The 14,451-nt window shown below is 43.6% G+C and overlaps 1 protein-coding gene across 7 annotated transcripts in view; it reads left to right on the forward strand.

The window, feature by feature from the left end:
• snap91a (synaptosome associated protein 91a) overlaps window positions 1-14,451 on the forward strand; it is a 51,910-nt gene that overhangs the window by 35,295 nt on the left and 2,164 nt on the right. For 4 of the 7 annotated variants that reach the window (XM_031792419.1, XM_031792413.1, XM_031792405.1 and 1 more), the window contains 15 exons: window positions 316-330; window positions 903-1,088; window positions 1,817-1,888; window positions 3,073-3,309; window positions 4,372-4,449; window positions 4,899-4,979; window positions 7,851-8,000; window positions 10,600-10,674; window positions 11,017-11,241; window positions 12,265-12,462; window positions 12,564-12,582; window positions 12,765-12,858; window positions 13,396-13,473; window positions 13,602-13,715; window positions 14,149-14,242. In XM_031792419.1, coding sequence (XP_031648279.1) covers window positions 316-330; window positions 903-1,088; window positions 1,817-1,888; window positions 3,073-3,309; window positions 4,372-4,449; window positions 4,899-4,979; window positions 7,851-8,000; window positions 10,600-10,674; window positions 11,017-11,241; window positions 12,265-12,462; window positions 12,564-12,582; window positions 12,765-12,858; window positions 13,396-13,473; window positions 13,602-13,715; window positions 14,149-14,229 — 1,703 coding nt within the window. In that variant the 3' untranslated portion in view covers window positions 14,230-14,242. Of the gene's footprint in view, window positions 1-315; window positions 331-902; window positions 1,089-1,816; window positions 1,889-3,072; window positions 3,310-4,371; window positions 4,450-4,898; window positions 4,980-7,850; window positions 8,001-8,127; window positions 8,445-10,599; window positions 10,675-11,016; window positions 11,242-12,264; window positions 12,463-12,563; window positions 12,583-12,764; window positions 12,859-13,395; window positions 13,474-13,601; window positions 13,716-14,148; window positions 14,243-14,451 lie in introns of those variants that run through there. The other 3 variants (XM_031792437.1, XM_031792429.1, XM_031792447.1) reach the window with 3 other exon arrangements.

Here is a 14,451-nt window from a genome sequence, read left to right on the forward strand (position 1 = left end):
GGCTGATATTGGCATATATTCAAACCTGGCCCCTCTGCAGATTGAAATTGCTTTAAGGACCTCTTACTCATAGAAAATGGTATTTTTCCTTGGAGTGTTTTGTTGTTTTCAGATGGCAGTTTGAAAATCAGAAGTACAGTAGTTACGTGGTATGGTAGTGAGTTATTGACCCTGATAGGCATTTCCATGTTTATATTCTCTGTATTTAATCCCTCACTCACGTCTTCTCTTTCTCTCTCTCTCTCTATCGCTCTTCCTCTTTCTCTCTCTCTGTCTCGCTCTCTCTCTCTCTCTCTCTTTCATTGTCTTGTACAGACCTGCTTGGTGGCGGTGAGTACCGAGGAACATTCTGTTCTTTACAGCTCCCATCCACAGCAGAGCATGACAACTGCTAGGATTTACACCTGAAGTTATGATCAACACCTATCTGGAGGCTTAGGCCACGTTCCAGGCTGACTGCAGTAAACACCTGGATAGGGGTTTAACATATCAGCTAACCACATCATCAGCTAGCCACATCATATGATACAGCAATCTGCTACCGACTGCGCAGTCAAGTTGATGCAATGATCTACTGCAATGTAGTCGGTCTGGAAGATGACCATTGTACCTGTGGTTCACTGGGCTTTCAGTGCATGACTCCAGCTGTAGACCTAGGATCTGAGAGGATCGGCCTTCTTCTTAGTCTTGCTCTGTGATCTCTAACAATGTCTCTCAAGGTGTAACATACTCCTCTCCACTTCTCTATTACCACTGTTTTCTTTGACATATCTTACATGTATCTTCTTTTTCTCAACCCAATCCCTCTACTTCTCTCTCCCTGTTATATTCCCCCCTATTCCTCTATCCTGTTGTGATTGGGGATGGGCTTGGATGGGGATGTATGGATGGGTGGGGTGTAGGCTTAGATACCCCCGCTGATCCAACTAGCACCTCTGAGCCAGCCGCTGTTCCCGCCGATGCTGCGGCCGCTCCGGCTGCCACGGCCACAGTGGCCCATACGGATGGCCCCGCCGCGCCCTCTGTGGCCCCCGTGGTGGTGCTGCCAGTGCCCGCCACCACCGCCTCTGACATGGATCTGTTTGGAGGTCAGTGGGGGTCAGCCTCATGGGAGGGATCATCATGGCAGACTTGACTACACAATAGCTACTGACATCTTGTTAGGACACTCGTTTCCAAAAGTTCCATCTCGCTAAACATTGATTAGCTTGACAGATTAATCATTATTTGGGCACTACATCAGTCAGTCAATTATTTATCCAAGACAGCAAGCAGGTGAGGAAGTTTTTGCTCTGCACTGTATGGAGAACAGTAGAAACTGTAGTCCGTACTCGGCATATCTCCTCTTTTCACTCTCATTTCTAATAGTAGATATACAGAATTAAATCCCCTATACAAATTGTATAGCAAAATGTGGCCCACTTTTCCTTGGAAAAAAGCCTCTGTCAAAGAGAGAGTTTGCATTGCCCATCGCTGAGCTTGGCATTTCCTGTCACACAGTACAAGCTTATGATAACATAATGCTATCTTCACTTTCCCAGCGTGTACAAACATTGTGCACACTGAATGCAGCTTTATGCAGCCTGGAAAGTACAGGCCCCATCCATATGATACTAATAAGATCAGCAATTTCAGCAACATCTCGTATTCTCTGTTTTCTCCTAATGCTGATCTCTCATCTTTCTGTGTTTCTCATTCTCTCTATTCTTCTGCTCTTTATTCACCTCATCTCTCTTTCTCCTGCCTCCCCCTTGTTTCTGGGTGTTGCGTTGTGGTTTGTGTCCACGGTCCCCTCCTCTCATGTCCGGTACTCCAGATGCGTTTGCACCCTCCCCGGGTGACGCCCCGCCCAGCAGGGCGCCTGCTGCTGATGCATGTGCCGGATCTGGTGGGTGATAACACTGCTCAGTGTGTGTGTGCGTGTGTGTGTGCGCACGTGCATGTGTGTAAGGGAGCATATGCTTGTACGTGCGTGTGCACTCTTCCAACACGTGTGTGTGTTGTCTGTGCAAGAGTGTATGCGTGAGATCCTGAAACTTGGGTAGCTCAATGCTGCTTCTGCTACCATATGGAACAGTAGTAAATCATCTGACACATTGCATTGGGGCCTACCGTCCCGACCCTAACCCCACTATCGGGGGCCCAAGCCTCGGCCTTCCTCCGTCACTCAGCCCTGCTTCAGAACAGCCCCCCTTCTTCTCTCACCTCGTAATATTCACCTGGTGATGAATACTCGAGTAAAACACAGTTGTAGAATTCTCGCCCAAATCCTAGAATTGTTTATATTTCATGTAGTTGATACCACTTCATACTAACTGACCAGCTTTATTTACCCTGTTTTTGTTTCTCTCTTTGGCCTGAATGTGTAAGTATTAATCAACTTCTGTAGAAGCCCAAAAGTACAGTGTGTGTAATTCACATGGCTCCATTACTGTGTGTGTGTGTAGGGCTTTGGTCTTATGGCTTAGAATAGTAGGACAGTTTTACGTTGAATTATGCATATATGCGTCTTTATCATGTATTTGGATCCTATGTAGACAGAGCTTATTAGTGTGAAAGCAGATTCATGCCAAAATGTCATTATTTGTATTTGTTTTGGCATGATTCTGCTTCCGTGTGTGTGTGTGTGTGTGTGTGTGTGTGTGTGTGTGTGTGTGTGTGTGTGTGTGTGTGTGTGTGTGTGTGTGTGTGTGTGTGTGTGTGTGTGTGTGTGTGTGTGTGTGTGTGTGCTAGTTCTAATGTAACCATTGGACTTCGCCCTCTGTGGCCTGTCTATGTAACTACAGTATTTACCAAACCAGCTGCAGCCCATTCCCTGAGTCTGAGTGTGAGACAGTGAGTATTCTAACCTGTGGCTGTAGTACAGGGTTAATGGTTTCTTTTCTTTACTTCCCCCGAAACCTCATTATGGAAGCTGCTCTAGACATACAATAATATGTATTTTACAGCGTTTGTTGTTTTAACAAACTCTCAACTCCCCCTACTCTCTTCCCCTCCTCCCCTCTTTGGTCATATCCCTTAAACCCCCTAACCCCCATCCTCCGCCCTCCCCCTTCTTCCCTCCTCCTGAAGACCCCTTCGCTCCATCGGAGGGGAGTGTGAACATGGCTCCAGAGATGGACCTCTTTGCTATGAAGTTCGATAACACGCTGGCTGCCCCAGAAGCAGCCAGCCCCACCTCTAGTGCAGTGCCTATCATCGTCGCCCCCATCGAGCCCCCTGCTGCCACTCCAGTTCCCTCCACTACCACCACCACTGAGTCTGCAGCTGCCCCCGCCCCTGCCGTCCCCACTCTCGACCTCTTTGGTGGTAAAGTGCACATTCTACTTCGCACACTGCATTGCTCTGCGCTATGTCAATGATGATGATGGTGATGATAATGGCGATGATACAGCAACTTCCCTACATTTTAGATTTGTTTTTATAATGATGTTTTCTTCTGTTATTATTCGTTTGATTTAAGTCACAAGCATTGAGTGAATCACACATTTTGACCGCCTCAGCAAATGAGAAATGAAAAGGGTATGATGATGGGCACAGTATGTGGATCTATCAAATTAGGATTCTTCTCTGCATCCTTCCTGTGTAGACAAGGAGTAAATACACAGATCTCAAAACTGGATGCCTTCTAATGGTATACTACCTATTGAAACTAACAGTAACACTTTCCCTTCAAACCGGCAAAGAATGCATTATGATGCCGTTATCATGTATTGTAAGATGTCATGAGCATACATGACTATGCCTTGTAATCATTTTATAATGATCGCGACTAAATATTGATTAAATGCGTTGGCTCAACGTGTTGTGATTTCAACCTCAATCATGAACCATTATAGTCAGTCAAAGCTAGAGGGAAGTGAGCAGAGTTGTGTTTAGTAGGGAGAAATTTATTTGAGTTATTACCTGAACGTGTTCAATAAGAACGCACATTTTCATTTTCTGTTGCAAAAGTGTTTGATACGGTGTGCCTTACTGAAATTGACCTAGTTGTTATAGTCACTCTAGCTGCAGTGTGCCTGCATGACAACCTTTGCTTTCTTCACCTCCAACCTCATACCAAGGTTGTAGATATCAACACCCTTCATTTGAGCATATCTTCATTTTATCTTTCACCTGATTTTAGTTCATCTTTTCCTTTGTTTTCAATAATCAGTTTGCAACTGAAAGATGAATCGGTAACACTTTGTATACTTTCAAGAATAAGCTATTATAAAGTAACGCAATGCTTATTCATGAAAGTTATTATAAAGTGTTACATCTTTAGATTTTTTTGATTTGTGCTTTTTGTTGTTGCTTTTCTCAGTTTCCCCTCTGAACTCATGCTGTATAGATTGTAAACTGAATGTTACTGTGTGTCTTTGTTTATAGATTCTATGTTTGAGAAAAGCCCTACCGCAGAAAAAGCTGATGCTGCTGTTACTCCTAGCGTAGATCTATTTGGGGCAGGTACAGGACGTGGATTGCTTTCTTTTTTTGGAACTTCTTCTTCATCTCTTCTGTCCTTCCTCCTCAAACATCTGTTTCACCACACGTCTTGGTTTGTCCCCATAGTGGTATGCGACTTGTGCATGCACCCAATCCAGGGTTGGGCCAATTTGAATTGAAGTCAGTCAATTCAGGAAGTGATTTGAATTGAACATTAAAAATTGGGGAATTGTTTGAAACAAATTGCTTCTTCTTTTCAGTTTAATTTATTTGAAATTATTCATTCGGAATTTCATTTTACTTCCTGTATTGGCTGACTTCGAATTGATTCCAACCCTGGACCCACTGGCTAAATAACAGTAACTCCTACCACAGCTTTCACTCTCTCTGTTATGCTAATGCTCCTCTGTGCTCTTCTACTTCACTCTTCCTACTTCCTCAACCTTCTTCCTCGGGTGTTTCCCTGGAAGATCTCCCTACTATCTCTCGCGGGCCCTCTCCTTTGCCTCCCGAGGCCAATGCTGATGAAGACCTCTTGTCTGGTGTGACTGGTGAGTTACACTATCTGCCCACTCTAAGCTGACCTCACTCCATGATCACCTATGGGAAAACTTCCTGTATCTCCAACTCTGCCTGCATGACTACAGCATGCAATACTACAAGGTTGGTAGTGCACTTCCCTGTCAGCCTGTCAATCAATGTATCTCTTCAGGAAGTGACCGGAATTTTTTTTTGTGATCAGAAGAAACATAATCATTTTTCAATGATTCAAAAGTTTGGGGTCACTTATAAATGTCCTTGTTTTTGAAAGAAACTTTTTTTTGTCCATTAAAATAACATCAAATTGATCAGAAAGACAGTGTAGACATTGTTAACGGCTGATTTTTAATGGAATATCTAAACCATTCTCAATGTCAACAGTGAAGAGGCGACTCCGGGATGCTGGCCTTCTAGTTGCCCTGGCCAGTGTTTGTGTTCTTCTGCCCATCTTAATCTTTTATTTTTATTGGCCAATCTGAGATATGGCTTTTTCTTTGCAACTCTGCCTAGAAGGCAACTGCGTCCCGGAGTCGCCTCTTCACAGTTTTTTTTTCTTCCAATTTTAATTTCACCTTTATTTAACCCGGTAGGCTAGTTGAGAACAAGTTCTCATTTTCAACTGCGTCCTGGCCAAGATAAAGCAAAGCAGTGCGACAAAAACAACAACAGAGTTACGCATGGAATAAATAAACAGCATAATGCAATAATAATGCAGTCAATAATACAATAGAAATGTCTATATACAGTGTGTGCAAATGAGGTAGGATGAGGGAGGTAAGGCAATAAATAGGCCATAGTGGCAAAATAATTACAATATAGCAATTAAACACTGGAGTGATAGATGTGCAGAAGATGAGTGTGCAAGTAGAGATATTGGGGTGCAAAGGAGCAAAATACATAAAATATATAACAGTATGGGGGATGAGGTTGTTGGATGGGCTATTTACAGATGGGCTATGTACAGGTGCAGTTATTTGTGAGCTGCTCTGACAGCTGGTGCTTAAAGTTAGTGAGGGAGATATGAGTCTCCAGCTTCAGTGATTTTTGTAGTTCATTCCAGTCATTGGCAGCAGAGAACTGGAAGGAAAGGTGGCCAAAGGAGGAATTGGCTTTGGGGGTAACCAGTGAGATATACCTGCTGGAGCGCTTGCTACAGGTGGGTGCTGCTATGGTGACCAGTAAGCTGAGATAAGGCGGGGCTTTACCTAACAAGACTTATAGATGACCTGGAGCCAGTGGGTTTGGCAACGAATATGAAGCGAGGGCCAGCCAATGAGAGCATACAGGTCGCAGTGGTGGGTAGTATATGGGGCTTTGGTGACAAAACGGATGGCACTGTGATAGACCGCATCCAATTTGCTGAGTAGAGTGTTGGAGGATATTTTGTAAATGACATCGCCGAAGTCAAGGATCGGTAAGATAGTCAGTTTTACGAGGGTATGTTTTGCAGCATGAGTGAAGGATGCTTTTTTGCGAAATAGGAAGCCGATTCTAGATTTAATTTTGGATTGGAGATGCTTCATGTGAGTCTGGAAGGAGAGTTTACAGTCTAACCAGACACCTAGTTATTTGTAGTTGTCCACATATTCTAGGTCAGAACCGTCCAGAGTAGTGATGCTGGACGGGCGGGCAGGTGTAGGTAGCGATCAGTTGAAGAGCATGCATTTAGTTTTACTTGCATTTAAGAGCAGTTGGAGGCCAAGGAAGGAGAGTTGTATGGCGTTGAAGCTCGTCTGGAGGTCTGGAGGGTAGTTAACACAGTGTCCAAAGAAGGGCCAGATGTATACAAAATCACTGCAACCTGTATGTTCTGTGAAGGGAGTAGTACACAACGTTGTACGAGATCTTCAGTTTCTTGGCAATTTCTCGCATGGAATAGCCTTCATTTCTCAGAACAAGAATAGACCGATGAGTTTCAGTTTCAGTTATTTGTTTCTGGCCATTTTGAGCCTGTAATCGAACCCACAAATGCTGATGCTCCAGATACTCAACTAGTCTAAAGAAGGCCAGTTGTATTGCTTCTTTAATCAGAACAACAGTTTTCAGGTGTGGTAACACAATTGCAAAAGGTTTTTCTAATGATCAATTAGCCTTTTAAAATGATAAACTTGGATTAGCTATCACAACGTGCAATTGGAACACAGGAGTGATGGTTGCTGATAATGGGCCTCTGTTCTCCTATGTAGATATTCCATAAAAAATCAGCTGTTTCCAGCTACACTAGTCATTTACAACGTTAACAATGTCTACAGTGTATTTCTGATGAATTTGATGTTATTTTAATAGACAAAAAATATGCTCTTCTTTCAAAAACTAGGACATTTCTAAGTGACCCCAAACTTTTGAAAGGTAGTGTATATATAGTACCAGTCAAAAGTTTGGACTCATTCAAGTTTTTTTCTGTATTTTTACTATTTTCTACGTTGTAGAATAATAGTGAAGACATCAGAACTATGAAATAACACATATGGAATCATGTAATAACCAAAAAAGTGTTAAACAAATCTAAATATATTTTATATTTGAGATTCTTCAAAAGTACACCCTTTTCCTTGATGATAGCTTTGCACACTCTTGGCAAAGCATGCCATTCCATGAGCGCAGCATTTATTTTTCAACTCGAATCAATGGGCCCAATCAGTCCTCCATGACAACAAAATCTCAAATCAAAAGTCCAAGTCCATATTATGGCAAGAACAGCTCAAATAAACAAAGAGAAATGACAGTCCGTCATGATTCCATATGTGTTATTTCGTAGTTTTGATGTCTTCACTATTATTCTAGAAAACCCTGAGTCGGTGTGTCCAAACCTTTGACTTGTACTGTATATAACGCTGTTTTTTTCAAAGTGTGGTAAAATGCTCTCCTCTCTCACTCTGTAGATGCATTCTCTGCTATGGCTCCAGCACCAGCAGTGGCTCCAACTCCAGCTCAAGCCCCGGATCCAGCTCCAGCTCCAGCCCCTGCCCCTGCAACTGTCTCTCCTCCCGACCCTGAGCCCTCTGCACCTGCACCTGTCATTGACCTGCTAGGTGTGTACTGTACCACGAAATCCACCACTTCCTCTACACCTTCATGGATTTGACTCATGCTGAGTAACATATGACCTTTTCCATACTCTGTTCATCTTTTTTTTCGTCTTGTTCACTTTGTTTGCAGTGATTTTTGAAATGGACATTTCTCCATTAGCCAGCAGCGTACCACCCTGCATACCACTGCTGGCTTGCTTCTGAAGCTAAGCAGGGTTGTTCCTGGTCAGTCCCTGGATGGGAGATCAGATGCTGCTGGAAGTTGTGTTGGAGGGCCGGTATGAGGCACTCTTTCCTCTGGTCTAAAAAATATCCTAATGCCCCAGGGCAGGGATTGGGGACATCTCACTGTGTTGGGTGCTGTCTTTCAGATGGGACGTTAAACGGGTGTCCTGACTCTCTGAGGTCATTAAAAGATCCCATGGCACTTATTGTAAGAGTAGGTGTGTTAACCCTGGTGTCCTGGCTAAATTCCCAATCTGGCCCTCAAACCATCACAGTCATCTAATCATCCCCAGTTTACAATTAGCTCATTCCTCTTCTCCCCTGTAACTATTCCCCAGGTTGTTGCTGTAAATGAGAATGTCTTCTCAGTCAACTTACCTGGTAAAATAAAATAAATACTTTTTTTGGTTGTTAAATATAGCTGTTACGTGTGAAGGATATTTGTAAGTGGGGAGCTGTTCATGTGTACGTATCTTCGTAGCCAGGGTAACAGACCCTAGATACGTCTAGATCTAGGAGAGAGATAGTGTAATATGTTTGGTGTAGCAGTATATACCAGAAGTTTTCCTCTGCATCTGGATTTGGATTATGTAGCCAATGTAGCATTGCTTGCTAGTTAGCTGTGTATGTCTTAGTAGCAGCCATTGAGCAGTGACCGTCACCCGCCCTGAAACCTAAAAGTACTGTCTCCCGCACCAAGAAACACCTTTGGATTTTCAGGTTAAGGCTTCTTGAGTTGCGTTGTTTTGGTGTGCAGAGAGTTTTGAGTTCATACACAGGTTGAGACGGAAATTCTACCCTCTTGCAATTGCATGGTACTTAGAGGTGTGCGTGTATGCTTGCGTGTATGCGTGCACGTGCTCGTGTTTTGCTGCAGGGTTGGGGAGTAAGGGATTACAAAAAACGGTAACTGTAATCCATTACAGTTAATGGCATTCAAATCAGCATTGAAAAAAGGCTCAAGTTTAAGTTTGTTCCACCTGAGCGAGTTTGACCACAAGTCAGAGACCACTATGATGACACACCATATGTGTTTGATAGATCACGAGAAAAGAGCAGAAATAGTATTTTGTACGCTACAGTCCAAGCTATGTCTTCCAATGGTGCGACTGCTGTCAGCATCCAAAGATGATCCAACTTGAATAAATGCTTGGAGGTAAGGATGACAGTAGTGTTGTAGTCTAGGGCTTTACGGATATCACTTATTATTGATATCTACATGGCGCATTGATGTGAATCACACTGCTGCTCTCTCATTTAGCTATTTGCGCCTTATGGATTGTGGTTGTTGTGGATGGCTGTTCACAAATCTAAATCTGTATTTGAACCCAATAGTGGTTGAATTCAAGAAGTTTAAGCTGCCTATCAATCATTGTTTTTGAAACCAGTGGACAGCCTGTGAAAAATGCGCTCTTGTGCAATGGAATGGCATGCTTTGTGTGCAAGAGTGTGCAAAGCTGTCATCAAGGCAAAATGTGGCTACTTTGAAGAATCTCAAATATAAAATATATTTAGATTTGTTTAACACTTTTTTGGTTATTACAAAGTTTGGACGCACCTACTCATTCAAGGGTTGTTCTTTATTTTTTTTTACTATTTTCTACATTGTAGAATAATAGTGAAGACATAAAAACTATGAAATAACACATATGGAATCATGTAGTAACCAAAAAAGTGTTATCAAATATAAATGCATTTTATATTTGAGATTCTTCAAAGTAGCCACCCTTTGCCTTGATGAAAGCCCAATCAGTCCTCCATGACGACAACATCATAAAAAACAGAGTAGAGCTGGCTAATACGTCCTTAGTTTTGGGGTCATGCTCAGGTAAAACAATTTGGCTAATCTATACTTCCATATTTCCAGGTCCTATTCTTGAAGATCAAGGGGTATAACATTTATTGGAATGACTGGAATTTTGATAGACTTTGATTTTTAATGTGAAGATATAATTTAATTGTGTTGCTATCTATAGTAGAAAGCGATGGGTCAGAAGAAGCCTACGTAACCAACCCATAAAGTAAAATGTAACATCCATATATGGCCAGCTATGTAAACTTTAACATTGATTTATTCTGCAATAGATGTCTTTCAATTGGTAACATACATTTTTGTCTTCTTCTAAAGCCTCTTAAGGGGAAAGTAATCTAAAAGTAACGGAATGCAATCAGATTACATGATTGAGTTTGGGTAATCCAAAAGTTACATTACTGATTACGATTTTGGATAGGTAACTAGTAACAGTAAAAATTAGAAAGTAACCTAGCCAAACCTGGTTTACTGTACAGTGAGACCTGTCTCACTGCCTGTCTGCCTCCCCTCCCCCTCCCTTCCTGGCTCATGGCTAACTAACTCTTCCCTACTGTCGCTCTACAGACACATTCAGTAGTCCTACTCTGTTGGACGCTACGCCCGCTGCCACTGGGGGACCAGAAGAGGATCTGTTGGGTGGTACGCACACACACACACACACACACACACACACACACACACACATTTTAGCTTTAACCCAGCTGTAACACCATAATCAATGTCCCGGTGAGCAGCTAATTAGTAGAATAAAGTGAGCTGGATTAGAGTTGTAGTAAAAGCCTGCAGACTGCAGTTCTCCAGGAGAAGGGTTGGGAGCCCCTGCTCTAAGACAGCCATCTGCATTTGTGATTCATACTGCACGTACAGTATGTTAATATTGAGTACCGTGACACAAGGTAACTTAAATCAAGGAAATTCTAATTAATGGAAATTAAAATCATTATCATCGTATATAATACCCTCATGGTTCCCCACTTTCAGGACTGATGTCTCCTAGCCTGACTCCCACGGCGGCCCTTGCTCCTCTGGCCCCCACTCTGGCTCCAGCCCTCGCCCCTACCCTAGCTCCTGTCTCAGCCCAGAATGACTTGCTGGAGGGTGGCTTCGACACCCTCGGCGCCCTGCCCCCACTAATCCCCGCCACCCCAGCAGCTGCAGACACAGTGCCGGCCGCAGCAGCACCCTCTGGTGGCTTTGATGCATCAGGTAGGGGACACTGTCTGCTCCATGTGTGTATCCTGAGGGAAGTGTGTGTGTGTGTTCTGCATGCATGACTGACGCTGCCAAGAATCACCGCCACTGTCCCTATTATGTAACGCTGAGGGATCAACGGTCACCACTGCTCACGGTTGAACTCCTCAACACTGCTTCTCTCTCGCTCTCTCTCATCTCACATGCGCACATGCAGAACACTTACTACTGTGCTCCCCATCCTATTTCAACTCCTTCTTTCTCTATACGTTGTTCTCCCTCTCCCTCCGTCCCTCCTCTGTCACATACTACCTTTCCACATTTCTCCCCTCACATCCTTTCCTTGTCCACCCCTTCAATCCTCTCCTCTCGCCCACTCTGCCCTGGTCTCTTCCTGCCATCCCCTCTCTCTCTCTGTCACTGCTGGGTCATTGCTTGCTGCTACTGCGTAATTGGTGAGTTCACAAGCCTTTCTCCCCATAGTGCTTTGCAGTATGAGCTGTTTTGTCACGTTCCCCATTTTTTTATTTTATATTAAATTTTTGCATGTTTCAATATGTTTGTCTCACGTATGAGACAATGTAATGTATGTATTACTCCCATTTGTAACGTTTGCCAGATTCTACCTTCAATTCCACATAGTGCCCTTTGAAGCTGCGATGCTGGCACTGTGGTGGTCTAAAAGCACATTTAAACACAGTTATAGACTTGAATGTTCAGATAATGTTGTAGTGATTGCCTTACAGTGGCTATATATTAATCTCTCGTGGGCAGACTACATAACCAGAAAAGGTACCAAATTACGGAAGATTTTTATTCTGGGTTAACCGAGATTAGGTGCGTATTGTTTCTGCCCTGTTCGGTGCATGCATTGCACACCAGAGTACTGTACTGAATGCTATTGTTGTGGTGAGGAATTGTATGGTGATGATTTCACATCTGCCCCCTCTTTGTGAAGATTAGGGATAATAAAGATTTTATTCCATGCTGTATGTTTCCAACATCTTATTCCCCTTATTTCTACCCTTTCCCTCAAAGTTTTTGGTGGATTAGGGGACCTACTGATGCCAGCCATAACACCCCAGTCCACTGGGGGTAGTGTGGGCAGCACAGGCAGTGGTGGGGGGAATACCAAGGTGGCACCCGCGGTCGGGGGTGGCATGGCAGGTGCCACAGCTATTAAACGGCCATCCATCGGGGGAGACTTGGACTCCTCACTAGCAAACCTGGTTGGAGGCATGTATCGATCACACCTGGACAGCCTTGATGGTTGTGATTACTGTTTTTTTTGTCCGTTTAAAAATGATTTCTGAAATTGCTTTTTTTCTCTCTTGCAGATCTGGGGATTCAGAAAAAGTACGGACGGAATTTCTCTGTGTTCGTGCTTGCGTGTGTGTGTGTGTGTGTGTGCATGTGTGTGTTCTCCTTTTCTTTGTGTGCTTCCTAAATAACAATCAAAGGCATGCGGCATCTAGTGTGTACTCCCAAACCTTCCAGCTAGCTGATGACAACTTTGGTGTCCTGTGTGTCTCGTATAGGGACCATCAGTGGAATGACAAGAAGCTGACAGGAGGATCTAACTGGACCCCCCAGGTAGCCCCTCCCAGCTGGGGCGCTCCTGGGCCTATGATGGTAAAAGCCTCCACAAGCCTCCCAATATTAGCAAAGAACCGTTATTGGGACATTTAAATTTGAAATCAAATCAAAGTTGATTGGTCATATGCACAGGATACAGGTTGTAAATAGTACAGTGAAATGCTTACTTGCAAGCTCCCCTCAACAGTACAATACACATTTATACAAAAGAAAGAAAGAAATGTGTTCGAGTGAGTAGTGACATGGTTGAGCAGCTTAGATGGATAGTAACAGCAATGGTGCACGGGTTTGTGCGTGCGCGTGCGTGCGTGTGAGATGTTTGTGTGCGGGTGTGTGAGGTGTGTGTGTAAGGGTGGATGAGTGAAAGTCTCTTGGGTGTAGCTGTGAAGAGAGTCAGTCCCCAGTGATGGACTGGGCAGTCTTCACCACCCTCTGTAGAGCCTGTAGAGAGTAGAATTGATGTATATTGGAAATAAGCTGTGGACTTGAATGGGAAAGGATTGTTAAGGAATGGAAATGATGTTCTATGACGTAGAGCTGTGAACCGTTTTTGTCTTCACTTCCTTTTTCTAGGGTGGCCCCGCCTCTGGAGCCCCAGGTGCCCCTGGAGCCATGCCTCTGCCCATGGGAGCACAGCCTGGCTTTGGCATGGTGAGATACTGGACAGGATGCCCAGAAGCCAACATGGACAGCTATACTTATAAATGAGCTCAGTGCTCTTATTCAAGGCAGGAAGTAGTTATTGGTCAATTCCATGAACCCCTTCCATCTCTTTCCAGGCCTCGGCAGCTGGATCTGGAGTTTCCATGATGCCTCCCATGATGATGGGCCAGCCAATGATGGGTCAACCCATGAGACCACCCCTGCCAGGAGCTGCAGCACCAGGGGCACCGGTAACACACACACACACATGCACACGCACACGCACACGCACACAGATACACACTCACATTCATTCTCAGATTTTAAAAATCCAAACCCTCAAACACATACACAGGAATGTGCACATAAGTATACAGAATCACCTGTTAATCCTTCAATTATAAACTTATTAAAAGGGGAAATATACTCATATATTCTTCATTAGTCCACTTTTGATACAGTCTCATAAAATGATGCATGTCAACATTCATGCTTTTTCAAGATATATTGCTTTTAGTCTCCCAATGACCAAAGTCAAAGTGCAAAACATCACAATAAGATTTTTCTACAAAGTAAACACAGGCTTGCTATTTGGAAAGGAATGAGTCTTGTATGTGCAAAATAAAGATACTTTAAAGGCAATGTATTTGAAGTGGTCCTCGATTTGTTCTTTCTGTTTTCCAGCTGTCTCCAGGACCTGCTGCCACCCAGAGCAAAAAGCCCAAGGACCCACTGGCAGACCTCAACCTCAAGGATTTAATGTAACCCAACAGCCCAGGTGTGTGTTCAGGACATTAAACTGTCATCCTGGTGTGTTGCTAGTCTTGCCTGGTGTCAGATCTGTTTCTGTGGTTTTGACAACTTATGATCGTTGTCATGCCAATGACTATAGGAGTTGGTTATATAGCACAAAGAGATCTGGGACCAGGCTAATGCTAGTCTTGTGTCAGTGGTCAAACTTAGGGTATGTTTTTCTCCTTATTGTCT

This window comes from Oncorhynchus kisutch, linkage group LG2, assembly GCF_002021735.2.
Source record: "Oncorhynchus kisutch isolate 150728-3 linkage group LG2, Okis_V2, whole genome shotgun sequence".
NCBI lineage: Eukaryota > Metazoa > Chordata > Actinopteri > Salmoniformes > Salmonidae > Oncorhynchus > Oncorhynchus kisutch.